The 15,997-nt window shown below is 41.0% G+C and overlaps 1 protein-coding gene across 3 annotated transcripts in view; it reads right to left on the bottom strand.

Annotated features, from left to right (window-relative positions):
• The window catches only part of SMAD2 (SMAD family member 2), a 53,299-nt gene extending 37,579 nt beyond the window's left edge, over positions 1–15,720 (bottom strand). Inside the window, exons 1-2 of one of the 3 annotated variants that reach the window (XM_035903083.1) lie at positions 15,552–15,720; positions 3,877–4,169 (exon numbers count right to left, since the gene is read on the bottom strand). In XM_035903083.1, the coding sequence (XP_035758976.1) occupies positions 3,877–4,112 (236 nt within the window). In that variant the 5' untranslated portion in view covers positions 4,113–4,169; positions 15,552–15,720. Of the gene's footprint in view, positions 1–3,876; positions 4,170–5,234; positions 5,786–15,551 lie in introns of those variants that run through there. The other 2 variants (XM_035903082.1, XM_009647689.2) reach the window with 2 other exon arrangements.
• Positions 15,721–15,997: the final 277 nt, after the last annotated feature.

The raw sequence follows: 15,997 nt of genomic DNA, 5'->3' as shown, positions 1-15,997 counted from the left end.
CGGCTGCACCTGGGGAGTACTCCATATAGGCAGGTCATCTCCATTACTACTCATTCTTCTTCTTATAAGATAAGGCTCTAATACAGTTGTCACATGATTAATGCTGGCACGGAAGCCAGACTTCAACATGTGATAGGGATGTACCCGGTTACAGCTCAGGAAGGACAGAGTCAGTTCTGCATTAGTTTTCAGAGGAACATAAGACATCACAAAGGAGTCTAAACTCAATGCTTCCCTTCCCCAAGCTTTTTTTTTTTTTTTAAAATTTTAAAATTATAGGAGCTACACCAGCCCAGGTCAGTATTATCCCAAACCCACCCCAACTAAACTCTATTCTTAGTTGTATATTAACAGACATTTTACAAAAGCAACCCTATTTTGGTAAGGTTTATTTAAAAGAAGTAAGAAGAAAGCATGAAACATAGCTATTCTCTTTTTAAGGCAGACAAACCACACCAAAATACAGGGACACTGAAACTAGTCATTTGTGTTTTCCTACTTTGGATTCTGATATTCTGCACTGTCACCACCAAAACGCCTTTTTAAATAACGAAGATAGACTACAGATATGCCAGTTGACTACTTACTACATGGCATGGTTTGGTTTGTTAAAGGCTGGGATTTTAGCTATCACTAGTTACAAAGTATTTATTTCAACAGAACGATCCATGCTAATAAGGAGGGAACTGCTCCATTAGAAGATGACTGATATACATGGATGCTCACGCTCTGTTTCTTCACTGACTCCTTCCTATGCCCCATTTGTGTCAAAAACTGCAAGGGAGAGCATAAAGACAGGATCTTAAATTCTACCGAATTCATGACGTATTTTAGAAAAGTGAACTCACGTGCCAACATTTAGTTTCAGGATACACAGGGATTATGCGATTAGAATCCCACTGGCTTGCTGGGAGGATTCAGCAAGAAGATAACTACAAATTACTTAGAGGGCTAGTGTCAAAAGGACCTATGTACTTATTTAGCTTCTGCTCCAGATTACTGACCCACTTATGAAGAGCTAAGCACCCCTGCTGTGCGATGCCAACACCCACTCCATCTGTTTGCTTCTGCTTTCTCAGAACCTCTATTAGTCTGCGTAAGAAGTTGCGTTAATTACCCCACGAGCAGCTTTTGCATAGTACACACAGTATCAGCCTCGCTTAGTACATAGTCACCTTGACAGCACAGAAGCAGAACAATCCTAATCACAACAGGATTACCAACCACATACAGTAAGCATATGCAGATTTCTGAAGAGAGAATTTAATTCAACTTTTGCCCAAGCTGCTTCCAGTTTTGAGAATAGCTTGTAGGTGTTTAGGTGTTTTAGATTTCGATGATGAAAAAAGATACGAGAGTTAAGTGCTGTCAAACTCTCTGGAAATCTCCAAGGGGACCAGAAACTTGTGAAACCACAAGTGACACTTCTGCTGAGGGAATAATGCAACAGTTGCAAACAGAAGTATCCCACAACACTTGTCAATATTTACACGGAGTTAAAACAGTATTAGTAATTAATTCTAAAGCTGGTTAAAAAAAAAAACCACCCAAACGCTCCCCAGACAGAAGTACATTTGGAAAGAGCCCAGATGTCACATCAGAACTGCATCTCAACAGCTTAGCACCTCAAACTTCCCGCTGACTAGGAAGAAAGAAAAACTTTAAAATTCAGCATTTTATTACGTATCCCTGCTGATCTGCAGATCTTTAAGACATTCATTAAAGTGGGTCTCAAGCAGCAGTTTCATTAACTTACTAAATCCAAGAACAAGAATCTCCAGAAGTCATTACAGTACTGAGTTGACATTTGTTCTTTCTTAGGAACCCAGGCTACTGCTGTCAAAGTGAAATAATATCAACAGTCCAAAAGCCAACTACAAAACTGAAGAAATCTGTACAGCACTGCTAGCAACCCTGATACCATCTCACCCCTTAATACCAAAGCCATTTCTTCGTTTAAAATTAAACGTTGTATAATCACCAACACCACCTGAAGAGCTCTCTGGCTACCAGCTTACTCCTAAAGTAGTCATGAAAAGCAAAACCTAGGGCCAGTCCTTTTTACAGCTCACTGGAGGACAGATGAGAAGAGCACATCACAGCCCAGCAAGAACTGCTGGTCACAACATGGAGGCTATATGGAGTGTAAGGGAGCTTCATGTTCAGTTTTAAAGAATTATTAACTATGACTACTTTAGCACAAGAAGTCACGTTAGCAGGAGGAGATACTCAAATACAGACTAGTAGACTAGGAAAACAATGATGCATTAGCATGCTGTTTGCATCTTCTAACATCGTCTGCAAAATGTAACTTAAGACAGCTATTCTTCTGAAGTAGCAATATTTACCACCCCAGTACCCCTCCAGAAGAGCTTTAAGAAGTCTCTCCAAGAGCTCTAAAAGTTCGATACACATTTTAAACCAAGTGTATGGCATACTTAGCTTCTGTCATGTGAAATGCCTTCCAATCAAGCATTTTGTCTTTGTCATGGTAAAGACTTGCAAATACGTAGTCATCTCATGTCAAGCCAATAAACAGACATCCCTACAGGTTTCAGCCTAAGTCTACTGGCACGCACTAAGACAAGAAAGCTCTAATATTTTGATTGTTTTCCGCCTGGCAAAAAGAAAACAAAAGGAAAACCCAGAGAATTTTGGGACTGCTCTAGGGAAGAAAACACAAGCAGAGAGCAGCATTAGAAACAAATTTGCAAACAGAGAAGAGAGAACAGAATTAAAGTAGCCATTCATTCAGTGCATACTCATGATTTTTCCAGAAAGCTGTTGTGTCAAATCTAAAAGAGAATGCTAGAACCATTATCAGGTAACACCTATAAACACATTTGACATATGGAAATCATCACTGAAATAATCATAGCGCAAGCTAGATTTGACTTAATACAAAGTTTGAAATCAGCTGGGATGAATGTGCTAATACAGAAATTAAGGTCATAAACCAGATGCATTTTCTCTCTCCTAGAAATTATTTTAAGTGTCAAGGGGCTACATGTCCAGAACACTCCTGTGCCACCAGATCCTCTAACCTTTTCATAGAAAAACACACTTGTGAAGTGATTGGATACTTATGTCAGACATAATGAGCTTACACACGCACCTTAGTGGGATTTCTGCACAACATGAATCGAGAGCAGACTGCATGATACTTACAAACATAACCCTTGCCTCTCGCACAGCAGTTGCTATGAATTAAGTTGAGAAAGTCAAAGGGGTAGAATTCAAGTCGTTCACCTAAATGTATATACAAATCAGGAGCAGAAAAGCAGTTCTAGAAATACTCCAAGCTATTAAATAAAAGGCACTTTCATTAACCGATAACAAATAATGATTACAGTAAATAAGCCGGTCTTCAGACAACCTGCCTCCAAAGATAAAATTTCCCGTTGAAAGGGAGAATGGATGCAGCTTGTACAACTTAAATGAAACTACCATATACAACTGAAAATAATGAGGTGACTGAAGTGTTGACCAAGGAAAAACCAGTCTTTTTTTTTTTTTTTAAGTGGAAGTGTAGGTTCAGGTATGCCCCTCCGATCATAGACAGGGTTGTTAAATAAAAGCATAAGGCAGTGCTACAAGCCAAGTCCTGTGCTAGGCACTGCCAGAATACATGTAAATTGGAATCTACATAGTAATGAAAATTGAAATGTAATGTTATTATTAGAAACTGTGACTTCACAAAGCATGTGATTCAGTTGTAAGCAAGCACTACGTAAAACCAAAATAGGTTTTAAAGAATTTTTAAAGAATCAAAAGCATGCAACTGATTTTTTTAGTCATTTGCTCACAGGATAGCCTAAGCATCCCTTTAGTCATTTCTTAAGCGGCTGTAACAATTTCAAACACAAGAGCACTTACCTTGGTATCGTCACACATTTTGTATTGCAATTCTGAGTGGTAATTGCCTTCTCAAGCTCATCCAGCTGTCCTGTTTTCTTTAGCTTCTTGACCAAGCTTTTCACTGCTTTTTCACACCACTTTTCCTCCTGACCATTCTGCTCACCACCACCAGCCCCTCCAGAGCCACCAGCAGATTTTTTCCACCCCAGAAGTCTCTTCACAACGGGTGGAGTGAACGGCAATATGGATGACATGACTTTCACCAGACAGAACACTCAGCAAGCAATAAATTAGAGATTCCCGTCTGATGCCTAAAAACACAAACCAAAACAGACACATTAGCACCAAAGTTTCACATCAAACAAGTATCTTGCTCATGACCGTTCATTACCAAATGCCATAGGACACTGCATCCCAAACCAAGTCAGATAATAGTTCAGAAGTAGTCTGCATCATGATTAGGTACTTCAATAAAGTTAAAACACAAGTCTGCTACAGACTCTTCAACAGTGCCGCAGAGTAAGGTTACTGTCAGGTTAGACACTTAATTTTTCCCTCAAATCTTTCCTGGCTAAAGTCAACTCCAGAAAATAAAGAAGTTAACTGGAGCCTAGCTTTGCACCTAGGCTGGCTGGTTTTAGTCATTTTTTTAAATATTTCCACGAGTGATTGACAAAGCGCATACACATATACACATGTTCTGCCCATCTCCAAATTAATTTAGTAAGCAAAATTTGTGTTTGGAATGTCATTTAGGCATTATGGCTTGACAGAAGTCTTCCAATAGCCAACCATATCACAAGCCTTTTCTCATTTTGTCATGTTTTAAATAACTAGTAATTTTTGTTCCACTAGGGACACCAATTTGAAATTCACTCCCATCTTTCAATCTAGAGTTCAGTGGCCTACGGATAAGGAATCTTCTCAACTGGCAGTACTTAAAATCATCAAGCCTTTCAAAATTCATTAAAGGATATTTAAAATCTTAGTCCTGCAGACACCTGAGTAGTAGAACTGTGTTTTCAATTTCGATAGCCTTTCATTCAGTATCAACCACCTGATCAGGATGTTTATATAAAATGAAAGATCAGAAGGGATACTGAAACTTAGGCTATGTTTAGCATTCACTGCGATTTGCACTTCAAATCATTTAAAAGAGAAATTTAGAAAAAAAAAAACCATCTTGGTTTTGCAGCTTCTATTAGGCTAGTTTTGGGTATTAAAACATAAGCTCCAAATCAACCGTATTATTTCAGGCAGACAGCTGTTAGAAATTGCTTGAGGACTAACGGTCCTATGGAGGGAAGTATGGCACTGAAGTCAAAAACAACCTTATTTCCAGGCAGCAGATGGGTATTTGAACTCCAGAAAGTTACCTTATTTCCAGGCTGTGTAAGTTAGTTCAGTCAGCTGAAAATACCTTGTTTTAGTCAAGAGCTAATGTTACCTTCAGGCTACTCGACTGGAGCTTTCAAGGCAGCTCACATACCTCTCCACCCTGTACAGGTGCACACCTCACTTCTATCCAAAATATACCAACTTACTGAAACTTCCCTTCTGCAAAACAGCATGGTTGATTTGGGATACTTCAGGATACAGTATTCATGGCTAATTTATGCCTTGTCACGTCTTTGCTGTTTCAGTGAGGACCAGTAAGTCAAACAAATGCTAGATTGTATTCTACAGGTAACTTTAAACCTTAACTTTTCAACTTCTACAAAACAGAACATTCAGTAGGAATGACATTTCAGTTTCAACTAAATTAAACCTCCATACAGCAGCTTCTGAGAGCACCTCAAATAGGACTGAAGCAAGATATATAGTTTTCTGGGGTCAAGGAGACAGAGGTTCCAATTCCCAAGGACTTAAGATTAACAATGGTAACTTTATGGAAGTGATGCAAAATCATCTATCCTAAATGAGAACGTCATTGTATGGGTTGGGTTGGAAGGGACCTCGAAAAAATCATCTAGTCCAACCCCCCTGCCACGGGCAGGGACATCTAGATCAGGCTGCTTAAAGCCCCGTCCAGCCTGACTTTCAACACTTCCAACGATGGGGCATCCACAACTCCTCTGGGCAACCTGTTCCAGTACCTCATCAACCTCACTGTAACATATTTCTTCCTTATGTCCAATCTAAATTTACTCTCTCTCAGTTGAAAACTGTTGCCACCTGGTCTGTCAGTAGAGGCCTTGGTAAAAAGTCAAAGCATCCATTTTTACACAAGATTATACTATGAAAAGAACTTTTGTTCTTTCAATAATGTTAAATTATTAGCAAATTGGCCCCAGTATTTCAGACTGCAGGTTTTGTGGCCTGCAAAAGCATTGCACTGGAGCCCTGGCTGGAGCAAACACAAGAAAAATAAATTCAATATCCAACACTGTCAAACTGGGGGTCAAGCTTTTTAGCAGGGCCGGTTGTGACAGGACAAGGGGTGATGGTTTGAAACTAAAACAGGGTAGATTCAGACTGCATAGAAGAAAGAAATCCTTTACAACGAGGGTGCTGAAACACTGGGACGGGTTGCCCAGAGGGGTGGTGGATGCCCCATCCCTGGGGACATTCCAGGTCAGGCTGGACGGGGCTCTGAGCAACCTGATGGAGTTGAAGATGTCCCTGCTCATTGCAGGGGGGTTGGCCTAGATGACCTCTAAAGGTCCCTTCGAACCCAAAGCATTCTATGGTTCTATGATTCCATGAAATTAAACACTGAATAGGACACTCAGGGTATAGTTCCATAGGGAGCCAAGCCAACCCAACAGCCTACTGCCTCAGGAAACTCAGGCCTCCTTCCTTTCTTTCATGTGGCACCACCAGCACCTCGGCACCAACGCTGATACCTTTCCACAAAGACTCAGCTAGATAACCAAGTAAAAACCAATCAAGTGGTTGGGTTTGGGGGTTGTTTTTTACTGAGTTAGTTCTCTCCCAGGTTAACAGGTTGCACCAGCTCACACACCGTACTGTAAGTACTCACGCTGATGTCAGGTGAGTTACAGGAATGTGGATGGAGAACTTCAGCCCCAGCCTTCAGCAGCGGTTGACTGCATTGCTGGAAATGCATCCTGGGCATGTAACTTTAATTTAGAGAATTTACTTAGGTGGCAAAGCCAAATTAAGCAGTCTTACTCCCTTTTCCACATGTGAAATCTTCGCAGGCCTAGGAGTGAAATGTATTAGACCCCTAATCCCGTTACACTGGGTAGCTCCAGAGGTGAGACAGGAGGCTTGCACAGCCACTGCTGTTTTAAGAAACACTCTCACTAGGTTTCCGAAACGGGGAATGGCAGCCACTCTGAGCTTTATAAAAAGACTTCAACATTTGAGCAAGGCCAATATTAGATGCTTGAGAGGCATACGTAAGAAATTCAGAAAGACCAAACCAAAGAGGATAGCCTCTTTTGCTTCAAAGATCACGTTTTAAACACTATCAATTCACGGTGTAAGATCTGAACATTCAATTCAACGCTGTCAGATGTAGGCAACCGAGTGCCACTATCATTGCTTATCCACACACCAATTCTTCTCCCTTTTATGGAGCTCACTGACAGATAATATATGTATTTCCTGTTCTTTAGCTTCAAATTTGACACCTTTCAATGCCCCAGAATTTTCCTTTGATTGTCAGCCTTATAAAGCACACACTTCAGTAGGGTCTCATTTACCACCAAGTTAAATTGCCTATTCTTCCAGGCCCTCTAAACATTCTCAATGCTTTTATCTCATCTTTCAGCTTTACAATATTCCTTGCAATGAGGTGTCCAATTTTGCAGTATTCTCTCCCTTAAGACATAACACTGATCTATATATCATTTTCTGTATTCTCTGGTGCTTTTTTTTTTTTAAACTAATATTTGCCTTTCTGCTTCAAATGCACATCGAGTGATTGAAGTCTTGCAGCAGGAAAGAATTTAGAAACCCCATACATTTCAGTTTTTCTTTATATCTGAACTCTCAGACTATTTTGACATACTCAGAGGCAAAAAAAAAAAAAAACAACCAAAATCAAAAAACCTTTCTTTTCCCATTACCAGAAGACTGTAAGCTCAGACCCTAATCAGAAATTTCCAGATATTATACTTCAGGGATTTATACTTAAGGGAACTTAACCAGTTCCCTTACAGCCATATGCTCTCTCATCCAGCTCCTGTAGGTGTCAGAAAGCACATGCTGATATGGTATCCCTGGGAAAAATAGGGAAATTAACCCAAAACCAAAGAGAAACGCTTAAAGAGCCCTTTATCACAATGATTACTGCAGCTTAGCAGTTACTTTAAAAAAAAAAAAAAAACAACCAACCCACAACATACACCACAGCTGAAGACTAAGTCTGGGAGGCTTAAACTAACTTCTTCCTTCTAGCTATTGTTTTGCCGTGTCAGGGATTTGCCAGGAGTATCAATAAGAATTTCACTAAGTTATTCCAGTAGCGGCCCCGTATCTTTCAAAGGCTGAGCAGAGAGAATGTGACACAAGTAGGACAGGACTTCATTCAGCTTAATGCTTCAGCCAATTCTGATGAGTACTCATAGGAGAATATTTCAGCCAGCTGAACTTATGCAAAAGGGGCACTCTGCTCCCAGCCAAGAGGAGGCACTGCAAAGTGCAAGGTGTGGTTAAATTGAATTCTGAGCAATTTCGATAAATGCAAATTATGCAAGGAAAAAACAGCAATCAAGAAAAACCCTACTGGGTGAGCGGAGTGGTGCATCTAGCCTAGTGCTCCGTCTCCAAAGGTGGCAAAAGGGCACGCAACTCAAGGAAAGCACATGAACCTGGCTGGTTTATGTAGCCCGTTCTCCTCATTCTCAGCATCTTAAACTATTACAGCAGGAAATTAAAGGCTATGCTCCTACCTACCCCTGGTGGGGGTCGGCCTCTTCTCACTGGTAACAGACAATAGGATGAGGGGGAATGGTTTGAAGTTGCACCAGGGCAGGTTTAGGCTAGACCTTAGGAAAAACTTCTTCACAGAAAGGGTTGTCAGGCTCTGGAATGGGCTGCCCGGGGAGGTGGTTGAGTCCCCATCCCTGGAAGTTATTTAGAAGAAGGATAGGTGAGGTGCTTAGGGACAGGGTTTAGTGGTGGGATGGCAGGGTTAGGTTAAAGTTTGGACTTGATGATCTTAAAGGTCTTTTCCAACCAAAGCGATTCTATGATTCTACTCCCTTCAGCAGCCATTTAGGGACTCATTGTCCACAAATTCATCTAACCACTTTTTGAACCTGCCTCCACAACCTCTTGTGGCAGACAGCACCAGAGTTTAACTGCCCACTGTCTAAAAAGAAGCACTTTTTGCTGTTTTAACTTGATCTCTTTCTAGTGTCAGAAAGTGCCCCTTGTTCTACCACTGCAAACTTTGCCGAAGAACTGTTTGTATTCATCTCTTCCACAAGCTTTGGGATTCCATACATTTGAATCATGCCCCTCCCTCAAATAGAGGGCTGTCACCCTTTTGTCACAAAGAAAGTATCTGAACACAGCTCATAAGAGTTTGGGAAGGTCCTCTGCACAGATGCCAAGCCTGAAAGCTTTACTACTTCAATTAAATTACAAGTACTTAAAAGACATTGCATAAGGACTGATCTAAAGACCACAGAAAAATTGTATCAGCCTATGGTTATCTTTTCACTTATCTTTTTGGTCATATTATCCTAAAGCTCTTAACATTATAATTATAAAGTACAAAGAAATCTACACCTCATGAGGAATTTGGAGATAGAAGGCAGACAGCACATGTCTGCTGCTGAACAACTGGCAGGAGCTCAAATAAAAATGAGGAGCCCTGTAACTGCATTGGGTTCTATCTGCACCTACCTAGGCAGTCTCAGACACCATGTTTATACCAAGAGGTTTAGCAATCACTGTCGCAGCCCATTTTTGACCAGCAAATCCCATTTCAATTCATCACTTGTAACACTTTTGCCTTCAAATTGATACAGTAATATAAGGAGTTTTGATCTTTGTTCCTAAAGAATCACCCTCTCATACACTGCCACTGTTGACACTAGCCTCTCGCTAAAAACGTACCTCTTTCTTTGTACACTTTCTTCATCCACAAAAAGATAGAAAATGCTTTTTCCCCCAAATGCACCCAGGAAACAACCTTTGCCAACACTGAAAGAAACATTTCCACATTGCTAAAATGGCCGCAGATTAAATACACGCTAAGTACGTAACATGCCTTCTTCCTTGCAATATAGTTTTTGTGATTGCCTTGTATTCTACAGCCAACCACCTCCAAAAAATGAGGACTCATTTACGGCCTTTGCTTTTTAGGACCTTAAATGCGCTTTGCCGTTGCTTATTCTCTGCACTGTTTCTCCTTCGCTCACTCGCTTCTACCGAGGCCCAACATCATCCCCAAAACTGATCTTTTACCTTCCTGTGTACTATTCCCACTGCAACACACCAACGTACTGGGACTCTATGAGCAATTAATTGCAGGGAGATTTTCAAGACCCCTGAGTTCAACTATAGTTGAACTAGTGGTATCAAGGCAGCAGGGCGATGCAGAGCAGAAAACTTCCACCGTTTTATCCCTTTCCACCTTTTCTGGATTGTGCCTTAAAACTGCAGCTTTGAATACTCAAGGAGTACTCCTTGTGTTGCCCAGAGAGGTCCAAGTGTTTCTTTAGATTGCTGGAACACAGGGAGCACATGTTGTTATTCCCAACAGATTAATACTGGAAAATTTACAAATTGCCTAACTTTGGTGGTATTTGTTTTATCTCTGCCCCGGTAGTGTATCTCTGCCTCCTGATGCACACATGTTTCTATAGTTGGTCAAACAGTGTCATAGTTGGCAACTTTTAAAGTCACAGTTTGAGTCATGTCTGCTATTATTCCATTCTACTGTGGTTCTCTGGAACAAGTATTAAATATTAAGCCCATGATCCCAGCAATAACTTAACATAAAAGATGAAGAAAACCTTAAGGGCAGCACGCTAGCAGACTAAAATCTTCAAGGGAAATTTTCCTTTCCTGAGTGTCTGGAACATACTATAAACACACTGGTGCTACCAAAAATATCAAGTGATTTCTGGCTAATTTATTCTAAAGCCTTATGCAACATATTTCATATCAGTCTGCTTATTCATCTTAAACTTGAAATAAAGAAATCTGATCTCTCCTGGTTTTACTAGAAGTATTCTGGCTTAGAGGAATTTCATTTCTGGGAGCTCTTCTGGAATAAAGACGACAGAAGTTAAACTCCTGAGGAAAGAAGATCGAGGAAAATAATTTGCGGCATTTGAGAGAGTCTACAAGTTCATTTCCTCCCTATTTCAGCCCCATTTTTGTGATTTTTTTAAAAAGGCAAATTTTTTCCCCCTTAATCCTGGAATTTAGACGACATTCTTTATCAATTTCACCAAGTGCACAGTGTTTCAGAGCTTTTAGAAGAGGAGGGAATATCAACCCTTTCCCTTCACACGCTTCCCTGCGATATTAGTGGCTTCAAAATAAGGTAACATTAATTGAATCAGTCCATTTAAGGCAGTATCAAGACCTCTCGTTAGGCTAGACGCTACAGAGTTGAAGTTTTAAAGGGCAGAGCTTATGCAGTACTGCATGTGTCTCCTGTATCAATCCAAAGTCATTAAGACTTAGAGAAATGATAAAACAAGTATTTCATCTCGCATTGAACAGAAGCAAAACAAAATTTGTTATCTGCTTCTGGATCTTTTAGACTGTTTCATTCCAAACAACAAGACAACGGCTTATTCTCAGCAGAATCTGAGAAAGATTTCCCCAATGTTAATGATCTCAACTCGCAGGAAACCTGAATTCTGTAGGAAGTTCAAACTTAAAATCAAAGCCAGACTTTTCCCTTTCAGACAGAATACACTCTAGTTAAAGCACTCGGTGGGACAGACAAGACACTTCTGTTGCATCCACAACCCCTCCAAAAACTTCCTTTGGGGATTCCAGAAGGGCTGATGTTTTCTTCCCCTGCAGATGCATTAGAGACACCTGGTTTTGTTGTACTGGGGCAGCTCAAACCTACTGCCACATACGTACTTTTCTGAAGAACAACCACACAAGATGGTGCCCATCCTTCTCTCCTCATACTGAGGTCAGACAGCTTCAAGTATTCCCTTACTGGGTTTTGGGTATTTGAGCTTTTTTGCTTTTGGGGAAGGTGGGGGTGGAGAGCTGGGGGAAGGGGAATCCAGCCCCACTGAGCGATACCCCCACATCCACCCCCCAGTTCAGCTTTTCAGCCTGTTAGGCCAGCAGCGGGGAGCGGCTCTAAGAGCTCCCTCCCAAGGCGGGGTCCATCTGGCCAGATCACGGGCCAACGCTCCGAGAAGTAACGCCAAGGTCCCAGTTCAGCTTTGACACGAGCCGATCAAGTTCAAGGAAGGCTGCTTGCGGTCTGGGGGCGTGGGGGGGACAGGAGCGAAGAAAATTCTTCCTCTGGGTCAGCTTTAGAATGAGGATCTTGTAACGTACCTCTATACCGAATCGATTTACACATTAATTGTGAAGTTTATTATGCTCTGGTATTGCAATCCAGCTTGAAACTCTGCATAACTGTATTATCTTTATACAGCTCATTGAAAACAGAATTACCCACCTACTTTGAAAGTAGACTTTTTGTTCCTCTCACTCATTTCATGAAGTTTGATTATGAATCAAATGAGAAAACTCATGTTTCTCGTACACAGAACTAAAATAAGCACGATCATGATGTTATGAAAGCTTCAGAAGCTGGATTTTTCTTCCATTACAACTGCTGCAAATTACAGACAAATGTAATAATGAAAAGCTATATTGCTATTAGAAAATTAGCACACTGTCTTAACACATGCATTCATAGTACACTAAAATTGCATGCAACTGGAGACGTGAGAAAGAAGGAGATGTTAATTTTACTGACCTTTGATTAAACTACTAATAGGACCGATGTATTTTAGCAACTCTCCTAGAATTACAAAAGAGGAAAATTACCACAACTGCAGTCAACCAATCCACCTGTCTCTGCAAAGCAGCAAACTCTGTATAATGAACAACCTCACAGCACTGCTCCTTAAACCAAAAAGACCTTAATAGCCCCACAAAAGCACCGAATAAGCACTCCAAACCACAGCAGTTCAAGCCCTTCTCACCTCATTTGTTTTGACTAAAATTTTCCATGTGTAACAGGAAAAGTGTTAGTTTCATTATTTTAGAAAATAAATACTCCTGGGCTAAATTTGACAGGAGCACCCACAGAACTGATTACCAGGGACCTAGGTACCCGTTTCAGTTTTTATCTGTATAGCTTAGCGGTTTCTCCACTTTGTCAAACCTTAAGTAATTGTGTTTAATGAACAGTTAAAGCAAGTTCACTTTCCAAAGAGGCCTAACTAAATGTTCACCAAACAGGCCAGCCCCCCCTCTCTTGATAAGCAGAGTTCACGCTGTGCTGAAGAGTGTCTTATGTTAAGCTCGTATTGCTCCAGTGTAATTAAATCAAGCTTGAACCCCAGACTACCCTGATAGGAGACCCAGGAACAGCGCTCTCGCAGTCTCCTCTTGGTCTTACCTCACACTACTGCTGTCAAACACATACAATTGTAATAAAATGTTATCTGGAACAAAGCCTTGCTGTTTGTAACACAGTTTTTCTACTGGAAGGGGAGAGGAATGTTTAGGAAGGTTTTCTGCAGCAGCCAATTTCTTCTAGCCCAGAGAGTATTGAACACAGGGCTGCCTGTACTCTCCATTCTATTACAAAAAACTAATCCCATCGCATGACCTGCAGCAATTCAGTTTAACAAATCAACAATTACAAATATTTTGGCAAAGTAAGCTTAGGTATTGTTTGCCTCTCGGCACAGTTCACAACCAGTTTGTGGCTTTATGATAAAAGTCATTAAATCCAATCTGAAAAGCAGAATTTACAGCTCACTTAGCAAGTCAGGCCCATAAATGGATGCTTTCAATTACAGGGCATTTACATGCACAATCATTAAGGCAGCATTGAATACATTTGAAAACTCTGGAATACTTCTTATAATAATTAAAACTTTATGTACTGTTCTTTATATAAACAAAACTTAGGAATTCTCTTCAGTCTCAAGCAGAGCTCAGATTCATTGTTATCCAGAACCTACTACAAAGCCTGTTCTCCCAGTACTTTTGTGGGAAAGGGATTAGAGAGATGGAAACAAGTTTTGTTTTTTAAAGTTGCTGTCAGTAGCAGAGATTTAATTTTTTTTTGGAGCTCCAATAAACTCAATTATATCAACTGGTGCTCAACACTTCTGAAAGACCAAGTGGAACAGGAAGATGGAGGAGGACCCAGGAGCACCTTTCATTAGGAGATTCACTGTGTAATTCAAACTTATTCGATTTTGTTCATGAATCTAGCTTCTGGGTAGAGGAAAAGAAGAGATCAGTTAAGAGACCAGGTTTTTTAACCTCGTTTTTTCAATTGTGTTCTTCTTTTTATCATCAAGCAGAACCTCAGGACAGCTGACAATTTATTATATTACACACGCCCAGCTTCTGCCATAAAGTAAACTGGATCTTCAAACACTATCGTTCATTTTCGTGACTGTCAGGGTAGTCTGAGTCTGACCCACACAACGGCAGAACAACAATCAACTACCAGGTTACTCTATGAAACATCCCAATATATTGTTAAATATGTGCTTAGACTCAGCTTTGAGTTAAGTTTAAACCACCTTAAACGAGACCCTCCCCTTCCTCTTTTTAAAGGCATTTGTAACTAATGCTATCTTTCATCAGGATAGTGCTAGAGCAAACGGCGGGCGGAGGGGGGAGGGACTTCAAAAACCTTTCCTTGCATTCTCATTCCCCTCTGATGCACTACGGTTTGTAGATGTTAAAGATGTAAAGCTACGCCTCAGAACAAAACCACACACACAAATAATCTCCTCGCACACCATGCAAGCTCCAAGACTGCAATAAAGCAGGAAAGTCTAAACAGCAACCTCGTTCTCCTAAGAGAAGCTTTTTGCCTTAACAACAAGAGGTTTGGGTTTTTTTTTTAGTCTGGAGAACAGAGCAAAGACTAATCAGTCTCTCACTACACAGTCCAGCCCCCACAGAAATAATGTCATGAATCAGTCTGAAAGTACAGCTCTCCAGGCTAAGAGAGGAGCACTTAAGAACAGACAAACCTGCTGCTATGTATGGTCTCCTAATAAGCTGTCATTATAAACTTCTTGCTACAGATGGAATCTGGCCCGGTTATACCCGTGAACTATGATAACATGAGCTCTACACCCAAAATATGCCGGTTGCAGCATTCGGCTAGCAACATTTTCAGAAATACTTGTCTAGTAAACCCAGTAAGCAAAACTTTTTCTTCATGCTATCCACTTGCTTGCAAAATATTTGAAAAGAGCACAGCACACGTGTTGGATTTTTTTTAGTCAAAAACCGTGACGGACAACGAAAAAGACACGAGAGAAGGCTGCAGTCTGAATCCCAGCTGTTCAACTCAACAGCTCTCCAAGACTATCAAAGGGCTCTTCACCCACTCACTTCCCCCCCCCCCCCTCCACCTTCCGCACCGCACACCCCCCCCCCCCAAAAAAAAAAAAAAAATTGCAACTAGGAACTCTACAACTCTGCAGTAACACCAACTACTCGCACTTTAGCACAACTTCTCCCATGTGCTTATCTAGGTAGATGAAACACTTAACAGATGATGCTTGTTTACATCTTACAATGCATAGATAGCTACAGCTTTTAAGCCAGTGCCATGAAGGAAACCACTGATCTCAATTCGCATGTACACGTCTCATGCAGGCAGCGTGTCCCTCGCATCCCACGGCTCTGGACTAGGAGAGGAACAGACAAAAGGGCACTGGCTGAAGTGAAGGCTGCGATCCTAAACACTTCTTTACAACTTGCTCCTAACTTTCTCCGCCACCAACTTTTGCACATCTGATCTCTGCAAGGGAAAAAAAAAAAAAAAAAAAAAAAAACCAAAACAAAAAACCAAAAAAAAACCCCCCAAAAAAACGGGCAGAGAGGGAGGGGGAAAAGAAGGACAAGCAGAACTTTTGCTTTTTTTTTTTTATTCCCCTCGCCCCCCATTCGCGCACGCGGGGTGGGGGGGGGACGGACAGGCCGCCCCTTCCCACCCTCCACCGCCCCCCGCCGGGGGCTG

Source organism: Egretta garzetta, unplaced genomic scaffold (genome assembly GCF_000687185.1).
Source record: "Egretta garzetta isolate BGI_Z169 unplaced genomic scaffold, ASM68718v1 scaffold179, whole genome shotgun sequence".
Taxonomy (NCBI): domain Eukaryota; kingdom Metazoa; phylum Chordata; class Aves; order Pelecaniformes; family Ardeidae; genus Egretta; species Egretta garzetta.
This window is presented reverse-complemented; position numbering and strand designations above follow the sequence as displayed.